Consider the following 21,625-nt stretch of genomic DNA (forward strand, 5'->3'; position numbering starts at 1 on the left):
TTTCAGCAGATGTTATTTTTCATACAAATGACTTTCTTTTTGAAGTTTAGTCATCCTGTCACAGATGTTCTTTGGAAACGGTGACATTACTGCAATGCATAAACACTGCTTTAGTGGTTGGTTTTCTGTGATGTTTACTTTCTGCACTAGATGAATCAGTCTCACTCTTGTGTATCATTTCACATCCGAACCTTTGGAAGAGCTGCAATCCTACCATGCACAGGTGACCTTGTATAAAACTGGAATTTCCATTTGTCATGTGCCAAATGTTCTCCCTGCTTTTGTTCATCTGCTTGTAACACCCACCCTTCGCAGATGTTATGTTGTCCAAAGGTGATTGTCTCTGGTTCTTTTGATAAAATGAGAAAAAACCTTTTATACAATTAGTGGCTAAGATCTGGCTTATAGGGTACTAGAAATATATTCTGTGGTAGCCTTCAAAAGGGAATTTGGTAAATGCATGAAGGATAAAATATTCCATGGATATGGGAAAAGAACAGGAGAGTAGGACGAACAGCATTGATCCTTTGACGTTGCTGGTACAGCCTCAATGCGCTGAGGAGCCTCCTACTGTTTAGATTAGATTAGATTCCCTACAGTGTGGAAATAGGCCCTTCGGCCCAACAAGTCCACACTGACCCTCCGAAGAGCAACCCACCCAGACCAATTCCCCTACATTTACCCCTTCACCTAACACTATGGGCAATTTAGCATGGCCAATTCACCTAACCTGCACATTTTTGGACTGTGGGAGGAAACCCACGCTGACACGGGGAGAATGTGCAAACTCCACACAGACAGTTGCCTGAGGTGGGAATTGAACCCGGGTCTCTGGCGCTGTGAGGCAGCAGTGCTAACGCCCTTATGAAACTCAATATTCAGATTGTCAAGTCATCATTATAAATAGAGCCTATGATTACAAACCCTGGTGAATGCAAGGAACAAAGCTAAATATTGAGGACATGTTTGGGTATTATTGACTGTAACATTAATTTTTGAAATCTTATACAATAATTGTAAATCATTCTTTCCCAGTCAGACTCAGCAGCTAATCTGCTTGGTCAAAGGTTGTGAGAAAGAGTCAGATTCAACTCAAAAAAAGTTAACTCTGTTTCTCTTTTCACGGATGCTGACAGAATTGCTGAGTATCTCCTGCACTTTGTGTCTTTATTTCAGATTTCAAGCATTTGCAATATTTTTCTCCAGTTTTAGTGGTCAAAGGAACTGTTGTTATACCATGAAGAAACACTAGATTCATACATACACAAGACCTATACAACGCAGCAAGATTCTATTGAGAGGGTGTAGATAATTTTCTTTTTATTCTTTATTCATTTGTGGGATATGGGTGTTGCTGGCTGAGCCAGCATGTATTGCTGGTCCCTTGTTGCCGTTGAGAAGGTGGTGGTGAGCTGCCACCTTGAATCGCTGCAGTCTGTCTACTCTGGGTTGACCCACACTGCCATAACGGAGGGAATTCCAGGATTTTGACCCAACGACAGTGAAGGAATGGCGGTATACATTTCCAAGTCAGGATTGTGAGTAACTTGGAGGGGAACTTGTAGGTGGTGGTGTTTCCATGCATCTGCTGCCCTTGTCCTTCTAGATGGAAGTGGTCATGCCATAAATCACTCAAAGAAAACTCCAACTGGTCAGCTGAAAGCAAGTTTGCAGATAAATAAGTTTGTAACCTTTCTATAGTGCTTACCTAAACCCAAGAGGGAACAGTCTAGGCCATCTTTAGCAGAATAGGCTGAAGGCACTTTGTGGTGTACTTTTCCTATTTCTACACTAATGCTGACGGGAGGTTAAAATGTAGTGAAATTGAATGGGGGGTCCAATTTTTATGAAAGCTGTGTGAGTGTATCGACTCTGTGAGCGTATCAGCACATTAGCCTCAACCTCTGGATTACTAATGTTAACAGACTCAAAACCTGCTACTAAAGCTGCTGGATTTTAATGTTGATTTTAAAAATCCAGAATTGAAAGCTGGTCTTTGTAACGATGACCATGAAATTATCATCAATTGTTATAGAATTTCATGCGGTTTGATGATGTCCTTTCGGAGGGAAATAAATCATAGAAAAAAGGAACAAGACAAGGCCATTCAGCCCTTTGAACTTGCTACACAATTCAATATGATCATGGCTGATCATACAACGCTGTACCCTGTTCCTGCTTTCTCCCATACCCTTTGATCCCTTTATCCATAAGAACTACAGTTGTTTCTGCTAAAGCATTATGTTTCTTCAATGCAAGTTGGCTTTAACGCGATTGAAGAATTTAGACCATTACTTGTAGAACACTATCTTTCCTTACTTGTACTGGCTATAACACATTAGATTAAATGGCGTGGCTATTGTGCGATTTTCGTATAATGCGAGATTGTATGAGAACAGAACTATTGAGTTATTTCAGAACCTACTGTATAGCTAACTCCTAGTTGAAAGCATTCAAACCTTTGGCCTCAACTGTTTTCTTTAGCAGAGAATTTCACAGACTCACCACACTCTAGGTTAAGAAATTTCTTCACTGTAACCCTAAACTGTGACCCCCTGGTTCTAGGCTCCCTGATCGTCAGGAACATCCTTCCTGTGTTCATCCTGTCTAGTTGTGTTAGCAATTTATAGGTTTCTAAGAGACCACACTCCTCATTCTTCTAAACTCCAATGAACATAGCCCTAACCAATCCAATGGTTTTTCCTTTATCTGGGATGTGAAATTTTGATAGGATATCTTATCTCACTCTAAAATTATTGCATTATATCTTCTTTCATGTTTACATATGGCATGCTGAATTTTGGTATTTTAACTAAAACATTTAAGTGCACATCTCCAAAGGCTGTGTGATTTAGGTTTGTCTTTTTGCAAAGCCTAATTAAAGCAAGACCTTTTAAAATCTGCGTTCAATGTGAATAAAGCCTAGATTCTGCTTAAATGCTCTGAGTACAGAGTGTTTTTAGAAATCCAAGGAATATGGGCAAAGGTCCAAATTGTGCTGCACTCGTCATTTGCCAACTTTTATTGGCTGTTATATGCATAAATATGGCAGGTCCTGTTAATGACATTTTAGCTTTGCCTTACAAAATATTCCAAAGTGGTTAGCTAAGGCGAAGAGAACAGGGAGAAATTCAGATCCCCTTAAGAACAGCCTAGACTATTCCTATGAAAAGAAAACCTTTTTCAATTGGCCAAAGGGCAGTCCTGTCTCTAAAGTAGTGTTAACAAGGACTTAACTATTTTATATTGAAATTATTTTCAAATAACTCCACCAAGGCTATTATCTCATCACCAAGTCACCCTTTATTTACATGCACATAGTACATGGTACTGTCTACCTGGTTGACCTCATTCCAATCAATACAATTTGTTCTCTAAAAGCTGCAAACATAGTTTGATTTGTCAGTCTCTCCAAAATGCCCCCCATATGATAAGTCAGGTTTCATTCTGCATCAAAATAACCTAACCCTTAATTTCCACATGAGAAAAATCTCTTTTGGCTGACTTTAAGATAGCAAGACTAAAATCAGCAATTCATCTTAGTAAGGGCAATGGTGAACCTCACTGTCTGTATGAGATGCCTAGAATAAATTATGGTGTCCAGAGATAATTGTGTTTAGAATCTTACAGATTGTGTAACCTACGTGCTATAACCTCCCACCATCCCAAGGTAGCAATGGCAAAGTTGGAAACTAACAATGTTCGAATCTTGATTTGTGCTGCTCATTCCACACCTTCAAGCTTAGAAGTTCAGAAATTTGACTCCAGTGGTGTCAGAAAATGGGAAGTATCTGATTAGCCACTAATTCTACCGGACACCTGGTGATCTGTCCAGTCTATTCAATAGGATTCAATGTGTGGAATGGGCAGCTTGCTCATTTACCATCCATTTATTGTCTCTGCTTGAGACGCCCAAACACTTTAGACCTACGTTTGAAAAGCAATGCAAACTATCCTTAGAACAAAACCATTTTGGAATTTGACAAAGCCCATGCGCCCATTGAGCTGATCTTAAATCTCTCGAGTTATGTCAACATGAGGTTTCCCTGAAAAAGACGTGGTTTCCTGTATGTTACGCAAGACAGCTAGTGGCCTCCTAACAAGTACAAGTTTTCACACTGATGCAAAAACTGTGCTTTTTATGCCAAACCCAATGACTGGTCTGATTTTTTTGCAGGATATGAAGGCGTTCCAGAGTTCTTCACTGAACTGATAAACCACATTCAGGTTGTTCTGCAAGATCAAAACCCAGAATCTCCTCAGTTCAACCAGAATGGAAAGGCGGCTGAACAGGTGACGAGCATTTGTGGGGACCGGACCTGTTCTGCCGCCTCAGGCTATGTGACCATGGCAGCAAATGATACATGGCTTGTAGAAGATGACCCAAGCAGCAGCAAGAGGCTGCAGCATCAACGACTAAGTTGCAATTCTGCTTTGCCACCCAACTTTCAGAACTGTGTCGCTCCTGTGGCGACTAAGGCATCTTCACAATAACCACTGAGAACACTGGACCAAGCCCAAGGAAAGACCTTTAATGGGGATCAACTTGAACCACTTTCAACAAATCAATAAAACAATTTGTGTTTTGTTTGAATGATTTCACAGACTGACACATCGACTGGAGCACAGTATCAAAGGTGTTTTGAGAAGCAGGTTGCAGATCCTTTGGTAAAGTCAAATGATAAACTCAATCTAATTTTCCTTAAACATTAACATAGCAAAAGTTGCTTTGGTGAACTTTTACTACATCGGAGCTATTACTAATGCTCTCAACAGGAATCGATCACCAGTGGCTAGTTGAGTTAATCAGGAATCCTTCCTTTTTGTCCTAGATATTCAAGCATTTATCTTTCTTCCCTCTTGACTGTTCACCTTAACCAGTACACAACACCCAAATGGTTTGAGCTGTTTTGAAAGTTATCTTTAGGTTCATTTTAAAAACTGCAAGACATTAAAGTTCTGTGGATTTTACACATTATTAGACACTAGTGTGATCTGCCAATCTGAGAGAACCTGGCTGAAGTTTCGATCAGGACATGTAGTTGGCTTTGTTTGGTGAGAATTGTTCAGTAAATGGATGTTCTGTTATTAAAGTTTAAATAAAACTGAAATGTTAGTTTGAGGGGATATTGATGTACAGTAAAGTGCCATTTTGCCTACCTGATGGCAGGTTAAACCAGGGCAGTTAAAAGCATGTAAATGCACAAAGTAGATTCCACGGGCAGAGACATAATGGTCTGGCATCCTCTTCAGTCATCCTATTTGTTTTCAGTTAAATTGTGAATAACAATACATTTCCATACATGATCTTCACTTCATCTAAAATCAACTATGTGAATGCACCTGCAAATAGTTTAAACAAAAGTATTAGCCATTAGATTGTGATGCTTGTGGCTTAATGTTGCAAACAGTGATATTTTTCCCTTGGTTCTATTTCTTAGAAAAGCAGCATTGAGCAATTTGTGACATTTTCAAAACTGATAGTTTACAGATGCTATGGTGGGTAGTGACTCCAGTCAGCATTAGTTCTTTCCCTATGATATCAGTGTTTCAGCATTTAAACAGAGACCTGCAGTTTCAGTAACTCAGTTCAGGTGATCTTAGAACAATATGGGAACAGTCAGAAGTAAGGTGTTAAAGTGCTTTCTATGTTAAAGGAATAAAAGGGGGGAGTTTGCCTCTAGAAACCAAAGGTAAATGGCCATTTTATTTGATTAAGTTTGTGATTCCAAGTGTTCACTACCTTTTTATAAACAAAGCAAAAATCCATATTTTTTGACTCAAATCTAAAATATTTAGATCTGGATGACATTGGTTGAGCAATCTATTTTAGGCGCCACAATGGATTGTGTTGTAATTAAAACTTAAAATCAAAGTTTAAGACAGTGTACTTGAATTTTTCAAAATTGTACCATTATCAGGCTAAACCTATTGCTTTAATAAACACTCCAGTTAACATGATTTAGCTTAGGAGGGCTTTGTTGAGTGTATTGTAACAATCTCGTGTCTGAACCACTCTAATCATCTTGGGACTCTTAAAAGAAAATATTATGGCTGGAGCCATTGGGGTGGTTCTAAATGTGACATGTTGCTTTTGGGAGTGCCATGGAAACCAGGCCTAAATATGTTTACAGCAAATCAAGTTGAGTGCACTAGATATTAGATGGCCATCTTAATGTGTTGATTTATTTCCTCTCTCGTCTCGTTGCATGAGAAGTGATGTGAGATTAATGAGTGATTTTCTTGCTGCCTTAAAATATTGGCTTGACCTTGTTGCACTGCTTCCTTCTTTGATATCAACTACTGAAAGTAATTGGGAATTTAGCAATTTAATAAAAAAGAGGTTTTTTTATTCATTGTCTGAGTTGAGATTCACAAAGTTCAATTCCATGAACAATATTACCAGAAGGTGGCATATTTAATTAGCTTCACTATTGCTTGCAAGTGTTGCTACATTACCTGCAATCTTAAAGTGATGCAGTTCATGTTGTGGATATTTCAAAAGGGGTTAGTTGATCTCCATAAATACAAAATGGAAAATTCAGGCTAAAGTAGATTCTTTCAGTAATATTCTGGGAGGAACTCTTGGGATTTGATGCTCTTCACTTTAAGCAAGGAATATTGTTTTTACGTAGTTACTTCTTGTTTTTTTCCTCCCAGATGTGAATTTCAGAGCTGTTGCCCTTTTGTAGAGAATTGGTATGGGAACAGAATTAATTTGCTGTTTCATTTATCCATTTTTCTTTTTGGGGGCAAAGGTTATTTCTCAGTAAGATTTGATAAAATTCAGCCAACAACACTGTCAATGGTAGATGAGCTTTGAGTAGCCAGTATCCTTCAATTCAAATTCCTTCCTTGACCACTGTCCTGTTTACAAAATACTGAATAATCCATGATATTATCATAGTTTGACTCAAAGTAAATGCTGACAACAAAATTACTGCTACTTCAGTGACCAATTATTTCAGCGAAACTATTGTGGAAATACTCTTGCTTACAATACTCCATTTGTTTTGTGTTAACTGTTCCAGTAGCACCATCTTATTGCCCCATACATTTAGTTCTTGTCCTAAAGTCTTTTGGAATAGGTTGCACCTTTGTGTTTTAAGTAGGCATTTTTGGCATCTTCCATCAAATGAAGAATCCTGCCGTTTTGGTTCAAAAAGTTCCTGACTTTGAAACCACAGTTCATCTGAACCTTAGTAATGCTTAGGTCTGAGTTAGATAAATTGTATGTTCATCTGGTGTCATAATGATAGAAGCCAATGCTTTCTGGTAATATTGTATAGTTGGAAAGTATTTGTTTAAGTTGTACACTCTAGTGACCAGTGGAGTGTGTAGTCTATAATATGTATTTTATGTAATATATATTTTGTGGCACCAGTAATCACAGTCTACACAGCTTCACCAAAATGTATTTATTAGTTTATCCATTTTATTTTTTAACAATTGCTGCTTACATAAAACCAAAAATAAATTTGCTGTTTATTCTGCTAACTTTAATGCATGAAAGACAGCACAACTGTCTCATGTAAGTGAATGATCCTCCAATTTTACCCCTTATGTAGTGATTTTGGAAAAACAGAATTCTGGTTCTGTATGTTGACAAACCTTTTGGAATGATTCCGTGACCAATCGTAGACCAATTTAAGTAGAGTAACTACATTAGTTGAATTTTGCAATGTAAACTAACCATTTAATTATTGTATTTCTTAAACTGGCTTCAAGGGACCAGACCTTTGTAATAATCCAGCCCTGAATTGGATTTTTCTATTGTGACTATTGTGTTGTGTTTCAGCTCAGTATAGTTGAAAATAAGAGGAAATATGTATGTAATATGAATCTTAAACCTTGCTTCACGGTGTGTTTTATTTTGTAAATGTTGCATTATTAAGACATTTTATGTGTACATTTTCAAAGTTATGAACATTACCACTTTTGATGAGAACAGTAGTATGTAGTGGGCAGATATAACCTGTGGAACAGAGGAGGGTAAATTTAAATGGGATGGGGACAAAGATGAGATGACTCAAAGGGTTTTACACATGTAATTGATGTCAGTGCGCAAATATATTGGGATGAACAAGAAAATGTCGGTCACGTAGAGACAAATGAACAAGGACTGAAGTGCTTTAATGTAATTTTGCTTTCTATATAAGGTGCTTCCAGTGTAAAGTTGAGTTAAAACAAGGTAACGATGATACTATATTAAATATACTTGTAAGGGGATTGAGGGGAGTGGGTGAAGCATTTGCCCTGTTTGGAACATGCTTCTTTTGTTTTGACTGCTGTCCTCATTATGACCTTACCCAGTTACACAATGGTAAAATGTACCTTGGAGAGTACAAGAAAGACTGAGCTGCTCTTTGCCCAATTGAAAAAGATTTTTTCTTCTATTCTAGTGTATTTGGTAGCTGAATTAATATAGCTCACAAAATGTTCTTCTTTATTTACAATAAAAGATCCAAAGTGGGTTCTTGGAGCCTGTTATTAACACAGTACAATAGAACACTTCCATAAAGCATAGGTAACCATTTGACTCTTCGGAATTATATGGCAAAATGCTTTTGAGCTTATTCTTATTCTCAGAGCTTCAAAAGGTAACATCTTTAATTTGAATTATGCAAAGCTTTGATGACTAACATTTGAAGATTCAAATGTGATCTGAGATTTAGACCTGAACTTACAGTATTCTATTTTATGAAAGTTTGAGAAGAAACCAGACTGGAATGAATTTATTAGCTAAAATATATTTGAGTATGGCTTGTTGAAGTCCTAATAGAATTAGAATCCCTCAGTGTAGAAACAGGCCCTACGGCCCAAGAAGTCCACACTGACCCTCCGAAGAGTAACCCATCTTAGACCCATTAATGGTTAGTGAATCTCGCTATTATAGTAAAGAGACACCTTTGGTTGGGCCATTGAAAGCAACAATGCTGCTGTCATGGGTTGAGGAAAGGAAGAAAATAAATTCTTCATTATAATTTAATAATTTTCCTTGTGGCAAAGATTTTAGATTAGATTCCCGACAGGCCTTTTGGCCCAACAAGTCCACACTGAAACTCCGAAAAGCAACCCACCCAGACCCATTCCCCTACATTCACCCCTGACTAATGCACCTAACACTACGGGCAATTTAGCATGACCAATACACCTAACCTGCACATCTTTGGACTGTGGGAGGAAACCGGAGCACCCGGAGGAAACCCACACAGCCACTGGGAGAATATGCAAACTCCACACAGATAGTTGCCAGAGGCGGGAATTGAACCCGGGTTCCTGGCGCTGTGAGGCAGCTGTGCCTCCCTACTTATTAGGCCTAAAAATCTGAGAGCCATTGAAATATGTGGTCAGCACTGGTTTTATTGGTTTTTCCCAGTCCCTTTCCAGACAGCACGAGTCAATTGGACTCACCCATTCCCAGCTCACATACAACCCCTCACCTGGATCCCTACTGGTCTGCATAACTCAGAAGCACAAATGGCAACGTCTCCATGCACAATTAATTGGGATGATGCCTTGAATTTTGAGTATTTTCTCATTGAGAAACACACCCACTTAAATACTCGTGTGTATTGAAAGACCCCAAGTAAGATCCCATTCACATTTATTTATTGAACCACTAAAGTACCTGTGATGTTTCAACTCTTAGAATACTGAGAAATAAACTTTGTGACCTCCATGTTGAACTGTTCGGTGTGCACATCTTTAGTGGAAAACCAGATTTTAAAAAAAATGAGTTTGCATTGTTTTTAAAAGAGTCTGGATAAAGTGACTACAAAACATTTGCATGTGGAGATAGCAGTCAGGCCTGATAATATTTTCCAACATTTGAAATTCTAGTGGCTCCCTGTAAACCTCTTGCTCTCATTTTCTGGATTGAAACTTTATAATTGTTTTCAGCTGATGAGGTTATTTATTTGAAAATAGTGAAATTCACTTACTTCAGGTAAAGTACTTTCAGACTGAATTTTGGCTGATGTTTTGGAAAATCTAAGAGTCAAGCCACTTAAAATATATCAAATAGTATTGTCAAAGTTGCTGAATAGCTTATCTTTTATAAAGTCCTTATTAAGCAATGAGATGGCACTTTAGGAAGTTACAACTGGGAGGACAGAGGGCTAACTGAGCTGTAAATTGCCATTTAGTTGAAGTTTTTCCAGTTTCTGGAAATAAATTTGGAAGACAGCTTTTAATTGAACTAAAAGCAAAATTCCTGCATATGCTAGAAATCTGAAATTAAAAGCAAAGTGCTGGAGAAGCTCAGTCGGTCTGGCATCATCTGCAGACAGAGAGAAAACAAGTTAAGATTTCGAGCCCGATTATAATTTAGGTCTATTTATAACTCAAATCCTCTCTCCTGGATGCTGCCAGACTTGCTCCAACACTTGCTATTTTTATTCATAATAGAGCTATTTTTGGACTAGCTAGTAGTTGGGGAACTGTGACGTTAAAGCAGTGTCTTCTCTGAACAGTATCCTTTTATGACACTAAGAGGCAGGATGACCATTCCTTTGTGTAAGTAGCATCAATTGAGTATGCAAGATAAATTGGATTATTCATGTTTGACTCTTAGTCTGTGCTATGTTCTTTTGAGGTGCTTATGGGGGGAAAATGTCAGTCCCTTGCTTTAGTAAGCTCCAGCTTTCAAACGCTTGATCAGTGGGCAATTTAGTTTAAACTAAAATTAAATTATAGTCAACTTCAAAGAAAAGTTTGAGGATCTGCCTGAAGACAGTTGCTTCTAGCTGTATTAAAGAAGTTATTTATGCTATTTCTCTTCACTGTACCAATTCATGCTTTCAGGTAAGCAAAATATCCTGAGCTCAAAGAGACCACATTGTTGACCTATCTTAAAAACATTGCTGTATCGATAGCATGTTGTGATTGGCAATTCTCCCCAATAAGAACAGTGAAATGACGGTTAGTTGAAATGGTCAATTTTTGTTCAGTTTCAGAGGAATTGAGCAAATTCCCACCTTTCTTCAGCTACCTGATTTTAAAAAGTGGAGCTTTTTTAATAAGCTACACTTAACTCAAAAACAATATGGCTTCATCCAGTCCAGTACTTTTGGCTTAAAGGTTGAACTGAAGGGTTGTTTATTTGAAAAGTTATCTACTTAAAAAGGATAAGTATGAGATTTTAATGCCTTCCATTTTAAACCAAGCTTTAATATTTGCCATAAAGTTTGTTTTATAGAGAATTTTTATTTAACTGTAACATATTGCCTAAGTGAATTAAAACCCTTGGATTTGTTCCATTTCAATATCTTGACGGTAACAAATTTACAGTTTCAAAGATTTTAATTCTGCTATTGTTGGGCAGCGAAATGAATCAAACACTGTCCTTCTAACTTGGGTCTGGGTTCAAATCTAACACTGGCTGAAAGACTTTGAAAGATTAAGGATCTGGAGTGAAGTGAATCTTGGATAATTTAATACAGTTGATGCGTGATTATCGAGCCACAACATTAATCTCTACTTGTACATCTTGGAGGGAGAGAGAGTGTAGAGACTGGAATATCACTCTGGATTGAGGTTTAGAGATGTCCATTCAGGATAGTAGAGGACCTTTGCATATCACTCATTGGAATCAAGTGAGTTGGAGAGCAATGTGTTAGCAAATTAGCTTCCTGCCTCTGGGCCTTTTTCACTAGTGAATGTTTTGTGGGGAGAAGTTTGCAGTGGTGGATACTCACTCAAGCAGCAGATTGACTTAAGTCAATTAAACAGCCAATTGAAACCATTCTCTTGGTTCTGATAGCTTTATGGGAAGAGTTTGAAGCCTGACTAATCAATAGATTCCATATCCTGGCAGCAAACCAAAGATCAGTGCTTTATTACTAATGCTAAATCTTCTCACCCATCCCCCACTGAAATAACTCTACAGGAGTTATCCCATCACCCAGTCACCCTTTCGTTACAGAGTCCTTGACACTGATCCAAGCTGAGTGAACAGAACCTCTGACGTGTGTGTGTAATATATTTTTTTAAACACTATAAAATACAGTTAATAAACAAAGCAGTTCACAAAAAATACATGGGAAAAAGGCAACAAAGCCAGACATCACTCTTGAGCCAGTTTTCAGGGAGATGAGGACAAACCTCAAATCCCACTTGTAATCGTTACAAAGATAACAACAGTAACAGTCACAGACAAGACTGTGTTCTATGCACTGGCCCAATATACCTATAGAAAAGAAGACACCTGACATCCGTCCACACCACACACTGATCAGATGCCTCGGTGCCAACCACCCTACATACTAACCCAGACCATCCCCCCCCCCACCCCCCCCACCCCAGGCCAACCATCAACCCTCCGGCTCCTGCCTGCTCAGTGTACTGACTAGCCCACTCTGGCCTACACTCAATTAATTACAAAACCCACATACATTAATACAATTCTTTAAAATCCTCACAACAGTTTCCAGTACCAAGGCAGAGACCACACCTGAAGGCAGAGTCTATTTCAACTAGCAGCAAATGCATAACCTGCAGTGCACACCCAGATGTTCAGTCTTGGAGGCCTGATCCATCCATAGAGAACCAGGCCCACTCATAAGAACACAGTACATTGTGAAGCTGCAGTTAACTCACAGGGGTTTGGTCCACTCCTGAAGGCAGAGTCCACACCACACACTCAGGTGTTCAGTCTCCACAGAGGCCAGGTCCATCCACAAAAGGACCAGGCCCATTCACAGGAACACAGTACATTGTAAAGGAGCAGTTAATTCACTGGGGGAATAGTCCACTCCTGGATGCAAAGTTCACTTCAGGATGCAGCAATTGCTCACCTCCCAGCACGCACACACAGGTGTTCAGTCTTTACAGAGGCCTAACCATACAGGAACAGCACATCTGGAAAGATGTATTTTCTCATGAGGGCTCAGTCCAAACACAAAAAAATGAAAACTCATTCAAAAAAAAAACCTGAGTGCAAGGGCTAAGCCCTGCTACAAAAATCAACATACTCTTGAGAAAAGGACCAACACACAAGTCAGTGAAACAGCAGTTCCCCAATGAGAAATAAGTTACGCCAGTAACACATTGAATCAGCTAGTTTAAAAAAAAGTCAGTCCTCAAAGAGGAATGCCAGTTAACAAACTGGCGATATAATTCAGCTAGTTCAGAAATCATGTTCCCCCCAAAACAAACAGAAACCAACAGTAGCAGTATGCATTTGATGTGGGCAGCCAGCTCAGAGTCAGTCCCCTCACTGAGGCAAATGGAGTGTCATTGACACTGATCCAGCTCAGAGAGAACAGAACCTCTGACACTCCTATTTATTGTTTTTCCCCTGTCATCAAATCACCCTTTATTTACATGTGCACATAGACCATCTCTGACCTGCCCAGCTCCAAGCCAGTCCCTAGAATGATGAGACTGAATCCCCCGTGTATTTTATTAAACATTACAGTTTATAAACAATTAACAATAACAGCTATATACAGCAATCAATGACAAGGAGGCTCAAATCCCACTTTGTCATCACAAACATAACAGTAACAAATACATACAAGATGTTCCAATTAGATAAGAAACAGTGCATAAGAATACAGACATCCCCCTTCCCTGCCCCCATTTCCCATCCCAGCAACTCAGCAAGCCACCTGTCCCTCCCACCTTCCAGCCACTCTAAGGCAGCCTGTCCCAGGTCCCTTCTGGCTCTCTCTCACCCTAACAACTTCCAGCCACCTCAAGGACAGCCCACCCCAGTATCTTTGGGGGGGGGGGTGATAACAGTGAGGATGGTCTACCTACCTTTCGGCTCGGGTCTACCTACCTTTCGGCTCTGTCTGTCCCTACGTACCATCTGGCTCTCGCCCACCCTGACCTGCCATCCAGCCTGTGAACTGCCTTGACACACCTTCTGGCCACCTTGAAGATAGCCCATCCCCTTCCCTGGGATGGCGGTTTGCAGAACCCATTACCATAAACCGTTCTCTTCAAAATGCAGAGTCCATTCCAGTGTGCAGAATGCATTGTCAGAGATAGAGTCCATTCATGAAGACTGCAAATACACACACACACAGGTGTTCATTCTCCATAGAGGTCTGATTTGTCCACAGAAAACCAGGCCTACTCACAAGAACAGAGTACATTGGGAGCAAACCACACCTTTACAAATTCCAAGACACAGAAATTGGTTAGCTCCCACCACACACAGGTGTTTAGTCTTTACAGAGGCCTACCCACAGGAACAGCTCATCTGGAAAGATATATTTTCTAACAAGAGCTCAGTCCAAACACATTCAAAAAACAAAGTAAACCAAAATGCAAGGGCTAAACCCAGCCAGAAAATCAGCATAGTTCTCAAAATAAAAAAAGAGTAAAACACAGGCTGTAACAACAATTCCCTAATGAGGGCTAAATTACACCTGAAACACATTGACTGTGTAAATCAGGCAGTTTAGAAATCAGTCCTCAATAAAGAAGGAATACCAGTTAACAAAGCTGGCTTTGTAAACCAGCCAGTTTAGGAATCCGGTTCTCCCAAAAAAGCAGAAACCAACAGCAGCAGCAACACATTGACTGTGACCCAGCCAGCGTAGAGTCAGTCCCCTCCCTGACACAAAATAGAGAGTCCTGGACACTGATTCAACTCCCTTAGAGCCAGCTGTCAGATTGAACAGAACCTCTGACACTCCTGTTTATTTTAGATTTTTGTTTCTATTTCTCACATGCTATTGCCTAACAGTATTTCTTTTACCCCACCACCCATGTTGTGTGTGTGCAGATGTAGGGCACTGTGAAGACCAACAAATGCATACATCTTTACTTGTATTCCACCACCAGGAAGAAAGGAAACGCCCAAGTGGCCATTGACCAATAGTGCCCTTCTCTCAACAAAGGGCAATGCTGCGTGATCAAAAAGTGAAGTGGGGGGGTGGATTAAATCAAAATAGAGTTGGGGGGGGAAATGAGACACTCCACTCCCTATGGTGCCCACCTCTCCCTGAACAGCTCAAGGGTGTTGGTAGATACTGCATGCTCCTTTTCCAGAGACACACAGGCTCTGATATAACCGTGGAAGAGGGGCAGGCAATCAGCCCTAACGCCCCCCTCCATGGCCCGCTGCCTGCTCCTGTTTATGGCCAGTTTGGTCAGGCCCAGGAGCAGGCACACACCTGTTTTTTTTAATCAACTCACCCTTGAGTTACATGTGTAGGATCCTTAGCACTGATCCAGTTTCCTCAGAGCCAGCTCTCAGAGTGAAAAGGATGTCTGTCACTCCTGTTTATCTTTTTTTTCTCTTTCTGTCTTCACACTGATCCAACTCCCTCAGAGCCAGCTCTCAGGGTGAACAGGATGTCTGACTTTTTTTTCTTCTTTTTCTCAGAGTGACAGGGTTCTGACACTCCTGTTTTTTTTTCGTTTTTCTTCTTTTCCCCTCACACTATCATCTAACTGTGGTAGTGCTTATACTTTCCCCAGCAACCATGTCGTGTGTGTGCAAGTGTGGGGCACGGTGAAAGACACAAGGTGTACAAATATTTATTCAATTTCCACTACCAGGAAGAACTAAAACACCCAAGTGGCCAGTGACAAGCAGTGCCCTTCACAAAGGGCAATGCTGCATGATCAGACCATTGGATGAGGGATGATATGGAGCTGTCCTTATATGATGAATACCTCTCAACTTTCCCATCTATCCTCTCCACCACACTCTCTGACCTATCACCTTCTCCCCCATCTTCATCTATAATTGCATTCTCAGCTACCATCCCCTCCCCCCCCCCCCCCCGCCCCCCCCCCACCGCAGGCCGAACACCTTCCCATTTACCTCTCAGCCCCTCGGCCCAAAGCATCATTCCTAATGAAGGGCTTATGCCTGAAACATCGATTCTCCTGCTCCTCAGATGCTGCCTGGTCTGCTGTGCTTTTTCCAGCACCGCACTGTCAACTTTAGGAATACTCAGATTCTCCATTAGTAAATGATACCCATTATCTGTGACCAATGCTTCCAAGAGTGTCCATGTATCGCAAAAGCTGAACGCAGTTTTTCTATCATGGCTCCCGTGTTTGAGGAATGAATGTGATACATGTCTTCCCACTTTGAGGGGCATCCACATTGAGCCCATGAAATGATTTGCAAAGTTGTCGTGTAATCCAGCTGTTCTCAAGATTAGGCGGAGCTGCTGGTGATAGTTTTGCCCTTGTTGGCACTCTGGACACTGCCCGACAATGTGGCTATGTCTGCATCTAATCCTGACCAGACATGAAGTCTCCCCAACTCTTCATTTTGGAAACGCTTGGATGACCCTGGTGGAGTTCACACAGTATCTGGTAGTGACCTTTGCTTGGGACAATCACTCTTGCTCCCCATAATAATGGTTGTGATGGCTCTTTTGGTTTCCCCCATCACCACTGCCAGCTGTTTCGTCAGGATGAGATCTTTCTGCATCCAAAGTCTGAAATTGTCAGCAACAATTGGAAGTGTGTCCAGAAAATTTAAAACTATTACGGACTCTTCCAGTGGCGGTACCACTGGTGGTGTATCAGCCAGTGGGAGGCAGCTCAATACGCCCTCATTCACTACTTGCCATCCTGGACTGTGTTCCAACTTGCAATTATACCCAGTTAGTATTAGAGCCCACTGCTGAATTCAAATTAAAGCAATTGCTGGCACTGCTTTGTTGTCTTTAAGGAGCCCTACCAGGGGTTATTACAAATTTACATCAGTAAAGGTATTGGTGGAGCTTTCTGACTCCAAATATGACAGCCAAACCTTCCAACTCTAACTGGGTGTATTTACACTCTGCATGAGCCAAAGTCCTGGATGCATATGCTATTTGGCATTCCTCCCTACTAGACCAGCTATGAGCTAATACTATCCTGATGCCATATGGGGACATAGTGCATGTCAATACTAGATCTCACTTGGGATCATAGTGTGCCAGTGCATTTAAAGGATGATAGTCATTTTTTCACTTCCCTGAAAGCTATGGCTTGGCTACGCAACCATTTCCAAGGCTGACCCTTGTTTAGGAGTTGATGGAAAGGTGCCCGGATGGAACCAGGTTATGTATGACCTTACTGTAATAATCCACCAGCTCAAGGAAAGTCCTGAGCTCCGGTACAGACTTGGGAGCTGGGCCACCTTTGATCATCATCACTTTACCTTCCAATGGGTGGAACCCTGTTGACTCTGCAGCCCAAGTAGGTCACTGGGGTACCTTGAACACATACTTTTTCCTTTCTAAGGCATACACCTGCCTGGGAGAAACACCTCAGCATAAAGTCCAAATTCGCTAAGTGCTCATCATTGGTCTTCCCTGCTATTCGCACATCATCTATATAAAAGCGACCTGGGGTAGACGTTGTAAAATATTCTCCATCGTCCATTGAAAACTTGCACAGGCTGATGATACCCAATTGGCAGTCTTTTATATTGGTACAAACCCTTATCGGTATTTAATTGTAGCGTAATTCTGGAAATTCTCATCTAACTGTAATTGCAAGTACATTTGACTCATGTCCAGTTTCATGAATGACATCCCTCCCCAAAAAGAAAAGCTGACTTTGTGTATAAGTCCTCTCTGTGAGGGATTGGGTCTTTATCCAGTTGTGCAAAACTGTTTACCATTTGCTTAAAATCCCCACAAAGCCAAATAGGCCCCTCACGCTTCACCATCGGTACCATTGGTGCTGCCCATTCTGCAAACTGGATCGGTTTGATGATTTCTTCGCTTTCCAGCCTTCTGATTTCTGCCTCTACTTAAGCAAATGGCCCTGGGCGGGCTTTGCAGAATCATGGAATTACTTCCTGGTCAACAGGCAAGGTTACCTTGGCTCCTTTGATAGTCCCTAGACTTTCCTGAAAAGCTGCCTGATATTTAATTAGGACTTCACTCAGGCAGCCATTTTCTGAACGAGAAATGTTGAACTAATCAAGGTGAATCTTTCTCAACTAACTTCCCTCCATCAGGCTTGGGTAGTACAATCAACGGTAACTGAACCAGCTGCTGTTCATAAGAGATGGGAACCAAAGTTGTACCCTTAATCTGTAAAGGTACCCCAGTATAGGTTCTCAGTCTAGCAAAGGTCTTGCACAAACTTAAGGGTTGGATCCAGAATGAATTTTGTTTAAGAACAGTATTGCAATGACTGAAACAGTTGCAATGTATTGACCTTCAATAGAACTGGGTGACCATTTAGGAGGTAAAAACAATGGGTGACCATTTAACCAGACGTTTATTTTGATTGGTTCTGATTTGGATGCTGCTCAGTAATTTAACTGTTCCAAACCAGATGTAGCTGGGTGTGCCCTCTCCTAGATACTGGCCTCTGCATTGTCTTAGTCAACTTAGGTCGAGTGAAACTCAGTCGGACTGGCAAGGGTATTCATTTCCATCAGAATACCCTGCAACTCATATGCTACATTTGCCGGATTTTCCAATAACAAAGCTAATTCTTGTTTGAACTTCAGTTGGGCTTCACCTAGTAGGTGCTTTTGAATGGTTACATTATTAATCCCGCATACAAATGGTCTCTCAGCATCTTATTTAGGGTTAAACCAAAGTCACATGCCTCTGCCAGTCATCTTAACAAAATCAAAAACTCAAAATTCCTGTACGATTCCATGGTTCTCGAATTGCCAAGTAATCTGATAGCCTCTCAGAATTTGAGGAGGCTTGGGGTCATAATATTCCTGAACAAAATCTGTCAACTCTTGAAAGGTTTTTGTATCTTGTGCCTTCGGGAAAGTTAGACTCTGGAAAAGCTGTGGGATCATCATTAGCTGTCAGAAGAATTACTCGTTGCTTTTCATCTGCCCCACTCATTAAAAATAACACATTCTTTCCACATACCGGGCCGAGTCTTTGATGACAGGGTCGAAAAAGGCAAACTTCCAAAATACTGGCATGATGTCAGAAATGGTTACTCCAACTCAAAGACGACCATTGTGAGCGAATTTCTTCTGGGGGGTGCTTTTCTCTCGTCACCACTGAAGTAACTCCAGAGAGGCCAGTATCCTGTCACCAAGTCACCCTTTATTTGGATTAAGAGAGTCCTTGAGACTGATCCAGCTTTCTCAGAGCCACCTCTCAGTATGAACAGCATATCTGACACACCAGTCTTTTTTTCTTCTTTTTCCCCCTTGATTTACGTGTCCCCAGTAGGTCGGCTCTGACCAGGCAACTCAAAGCCAGTGACAGTCCTGCTCTTATCAGTCAGCCAGAGCTCCCTGATTGGGGCTGTTAATCAGTTCCAGTCAGGGAACTCATTCTGAGGTCCACTGGCTGATCTCATCACAATCCATACATCCACAAACCACTGGTCACAGGTAGCCCCGCATAAGGCCGGTCTGTATCGGTGGCTACTTTTTTATTTTGAATGCATTTCTGAAGGAGCCTTCATCTTGAGATGCCCTCACTTTCTCTTCCCTTCATCAGCAATTCCTACCTGACAGTTTTGGGTGGGAAGAGGTGGGAATCTTTTCTTGATGGAAGTTTCCTTTTGGCCCTCAGAAGCCCACTGAGTTCTAATTTGGAGAGTAACCTCCCCTTTTTATCTACTATTTAGTACAAAATCTGGACATGGAAGTGCTCCTGATGTCAGGATCTGAACCCAAAGACAAAAATTCAGCCAATTGTCTTTGAATTGCTGCGATGCTTAATTGGTTCAACCAATCAATAGTCTTTATCAATCATACTCTCCAGACCTCAATTCCAGAAAATACCTTAATTTCAGCAGTAAAGCTCCTCAATTAAAACTGGCTGCAAATTAAAACATTCATTGTACAGGGCCTTTCACAAGCTCAAAGTATGTCAAAGCATTTTACAGCTATTTTAGCACTTCTGAAATATATTTATTGTTGTAGGAATAAATTGTTTTATCCTAAAATTTGTACCTGGTTGTCTTGCTTGTGCAGGCAAGATTGGAATCAGATATGCTTGACTAATCCAGTAATTACTACATGGGTAATTCTGCAAACCATGCACCAAGCTCCTGAGAAGACAAAATTTCACATTTATTGTTAGTATTTGATATCTTTATTAAGAGGCACAAGTGAATAATCTTGCAAGTCACATAACTTGAAGAATCAGCAAAAATGAGCTGAGCAATGGCCAAAGTCCCGGAGCAAGAATATACTGTGTGGTGTATCTTTGAACCACTATTCAATGTGTGCTTGCAGGAGGATGCAGAATATATGAAAGCAGAGGGTTGAAAATGAGGGGTAAAACTATAAGAATACCTCCTCCACAATGGTCCATTCCTCAAATTGATGGCATTATCAAATCAAGAAAAAGAAGTTACAGGCTGTTCCAATCCCTGGCTTTAAATATAATTCCGATAAATAGAAAGGGTAAGTATATCAAAAAGGCTGAAGATAAAACCAAAATTATTTAACTTCAATATTTTATTTCAAACTTTGGATTCATTTGGGTCCCATTCATTTATAAATTGCATTGACGTATTACTCCAATTTTAATTGTAACATGGTCATATAGCATGTATTTCAGTTGCCCTAAGGATCATTCTTTGCAATGTAAAGAACCTTTTTATATCTCTTTTGTATTCATCAGTGTAAACTAATCTTGAGTGTCAATCACTGAATGTGACTGAACTGCAACCAGTTTGGGGTGATGGGATGCTTTGTTTGCCAACTTACTCTTCAAAGAGATAGTGCCAAAGTGGTGATGTCACTATATTAGTAAACTAAAAGCCTAGATTAATGCCCTGGGGCCATAGGTTCAAATCTCACTATGGTTGATAAATAAATCTGCAATTATAATGCCTCATCAGTGAGGTGCACATGGGACTATACATTTATGTTATAATTTTAAAAGATCTAATGCACGAATATCCTTTAGGGAAGGAAGTCTGCCATCCTTACCTGGTCTGGCCTACACGTGATGCCAGAGCAACGTATTTTGACTCTTAACTGCTGTGGCAAATGACAGTTCAGTTCAGGGGAATTGGAGATGGGCATCAAATGCTAGTTATACCCAGTCCATTATAGAATAAATAAAATAAAACAAAAAACAGGATAAGAAACATAATGGGTTGGTATGTAGGAAAACACTGATTGGCATTCCCACCAATTTGACTGACTTACCAGATAGTCTCCTACAACTGTCCAACACATGAAGAACTAAATACCAAGTTGGTAGATGGCAAAGCAAAGAACTTGACTCTGTTCTGTCCCCTGTCATTCTGCAGGCTCATGAGTCCTGGCACTGCTGTCTCCATACCCATTGCAGTTTGCACGTGAAGCAATCACCTAATTGTCTGCCATTACCTATTGGACACTGCAATGTTTTCTGACAAATGCAGGAACTTAGCAAAGCAACTCCAACAACATACCTGTGTCATCCAGTCACTTGTCAGAATAAACATTGCAAAAAAGATAACTGGGCTGCATTCCATGTGCCTGGCTATTTAATTATGACCCATTTTGCTACTTTGCACTTCTGTAGTAGAAATGTAGGCATGCCAGGACATGTATTTTCCAAATTTGGGTTCCTGGTGTTAAATCGGTCTGGTGGTTTGTTTGAGGTCAAGATTGCACCCATCGGCTTGTTTGAGCACATGCAGCACAGGCAGATAACCTTGGAGACAGCCAGGCCCACAAAACTACATGCTGCTCAGCATATTTACTTTGTGTTCTGTTTCT

At 40.5% G+C, this 21,625-nt stretch overlaps 1 protein-coding gene across 2 annotated transcripts in view; it reads left to right on the forward strand.

The window, feature by feature from the left end:
- Window positions 1-8,473, forward strand: part of itpk1a (inositol-tetrakisphosphate 1-kinase a) — a 237,623-nt gene extending 229,150 nt beyond the window's left edge. For both annotated transcript variants that reach the window (XM_072568316.1, XM_072568315.1), the window contains exon 11: window positions 4,178-8,473. In XM_072568316.1, the coding sequence (XP_072424417.1) occupies window positions 4,178-4,494 (317 nt within the window). In that variant the 3' untranslated portion in view covers window positions 4,495-8,473. The remainder of the gene's footprint in view (window positions 1-4,177) is intronic.
- Window positions 8,474-21,625: the final 13,152 nt, after the last annotated feature.

Source organism: Chiloscyllium punctatum, chromosome 4 (assembly GCF_047496795.1).
Source record: "Chiloscyllium punctatum isolate Juve2018m chromosome 4, sChiPun1.3, whole genome shotgun sequence".
In the NCBI taxonomy this organism is placed as follows: domain Eukaryota; kingdom Metazoa; phylum Chordata; class Chondrichthyes; order Orectolobiformes; family Hemiscylliidae; genus Chiloscyllium; species Chiloscyllium punctatum.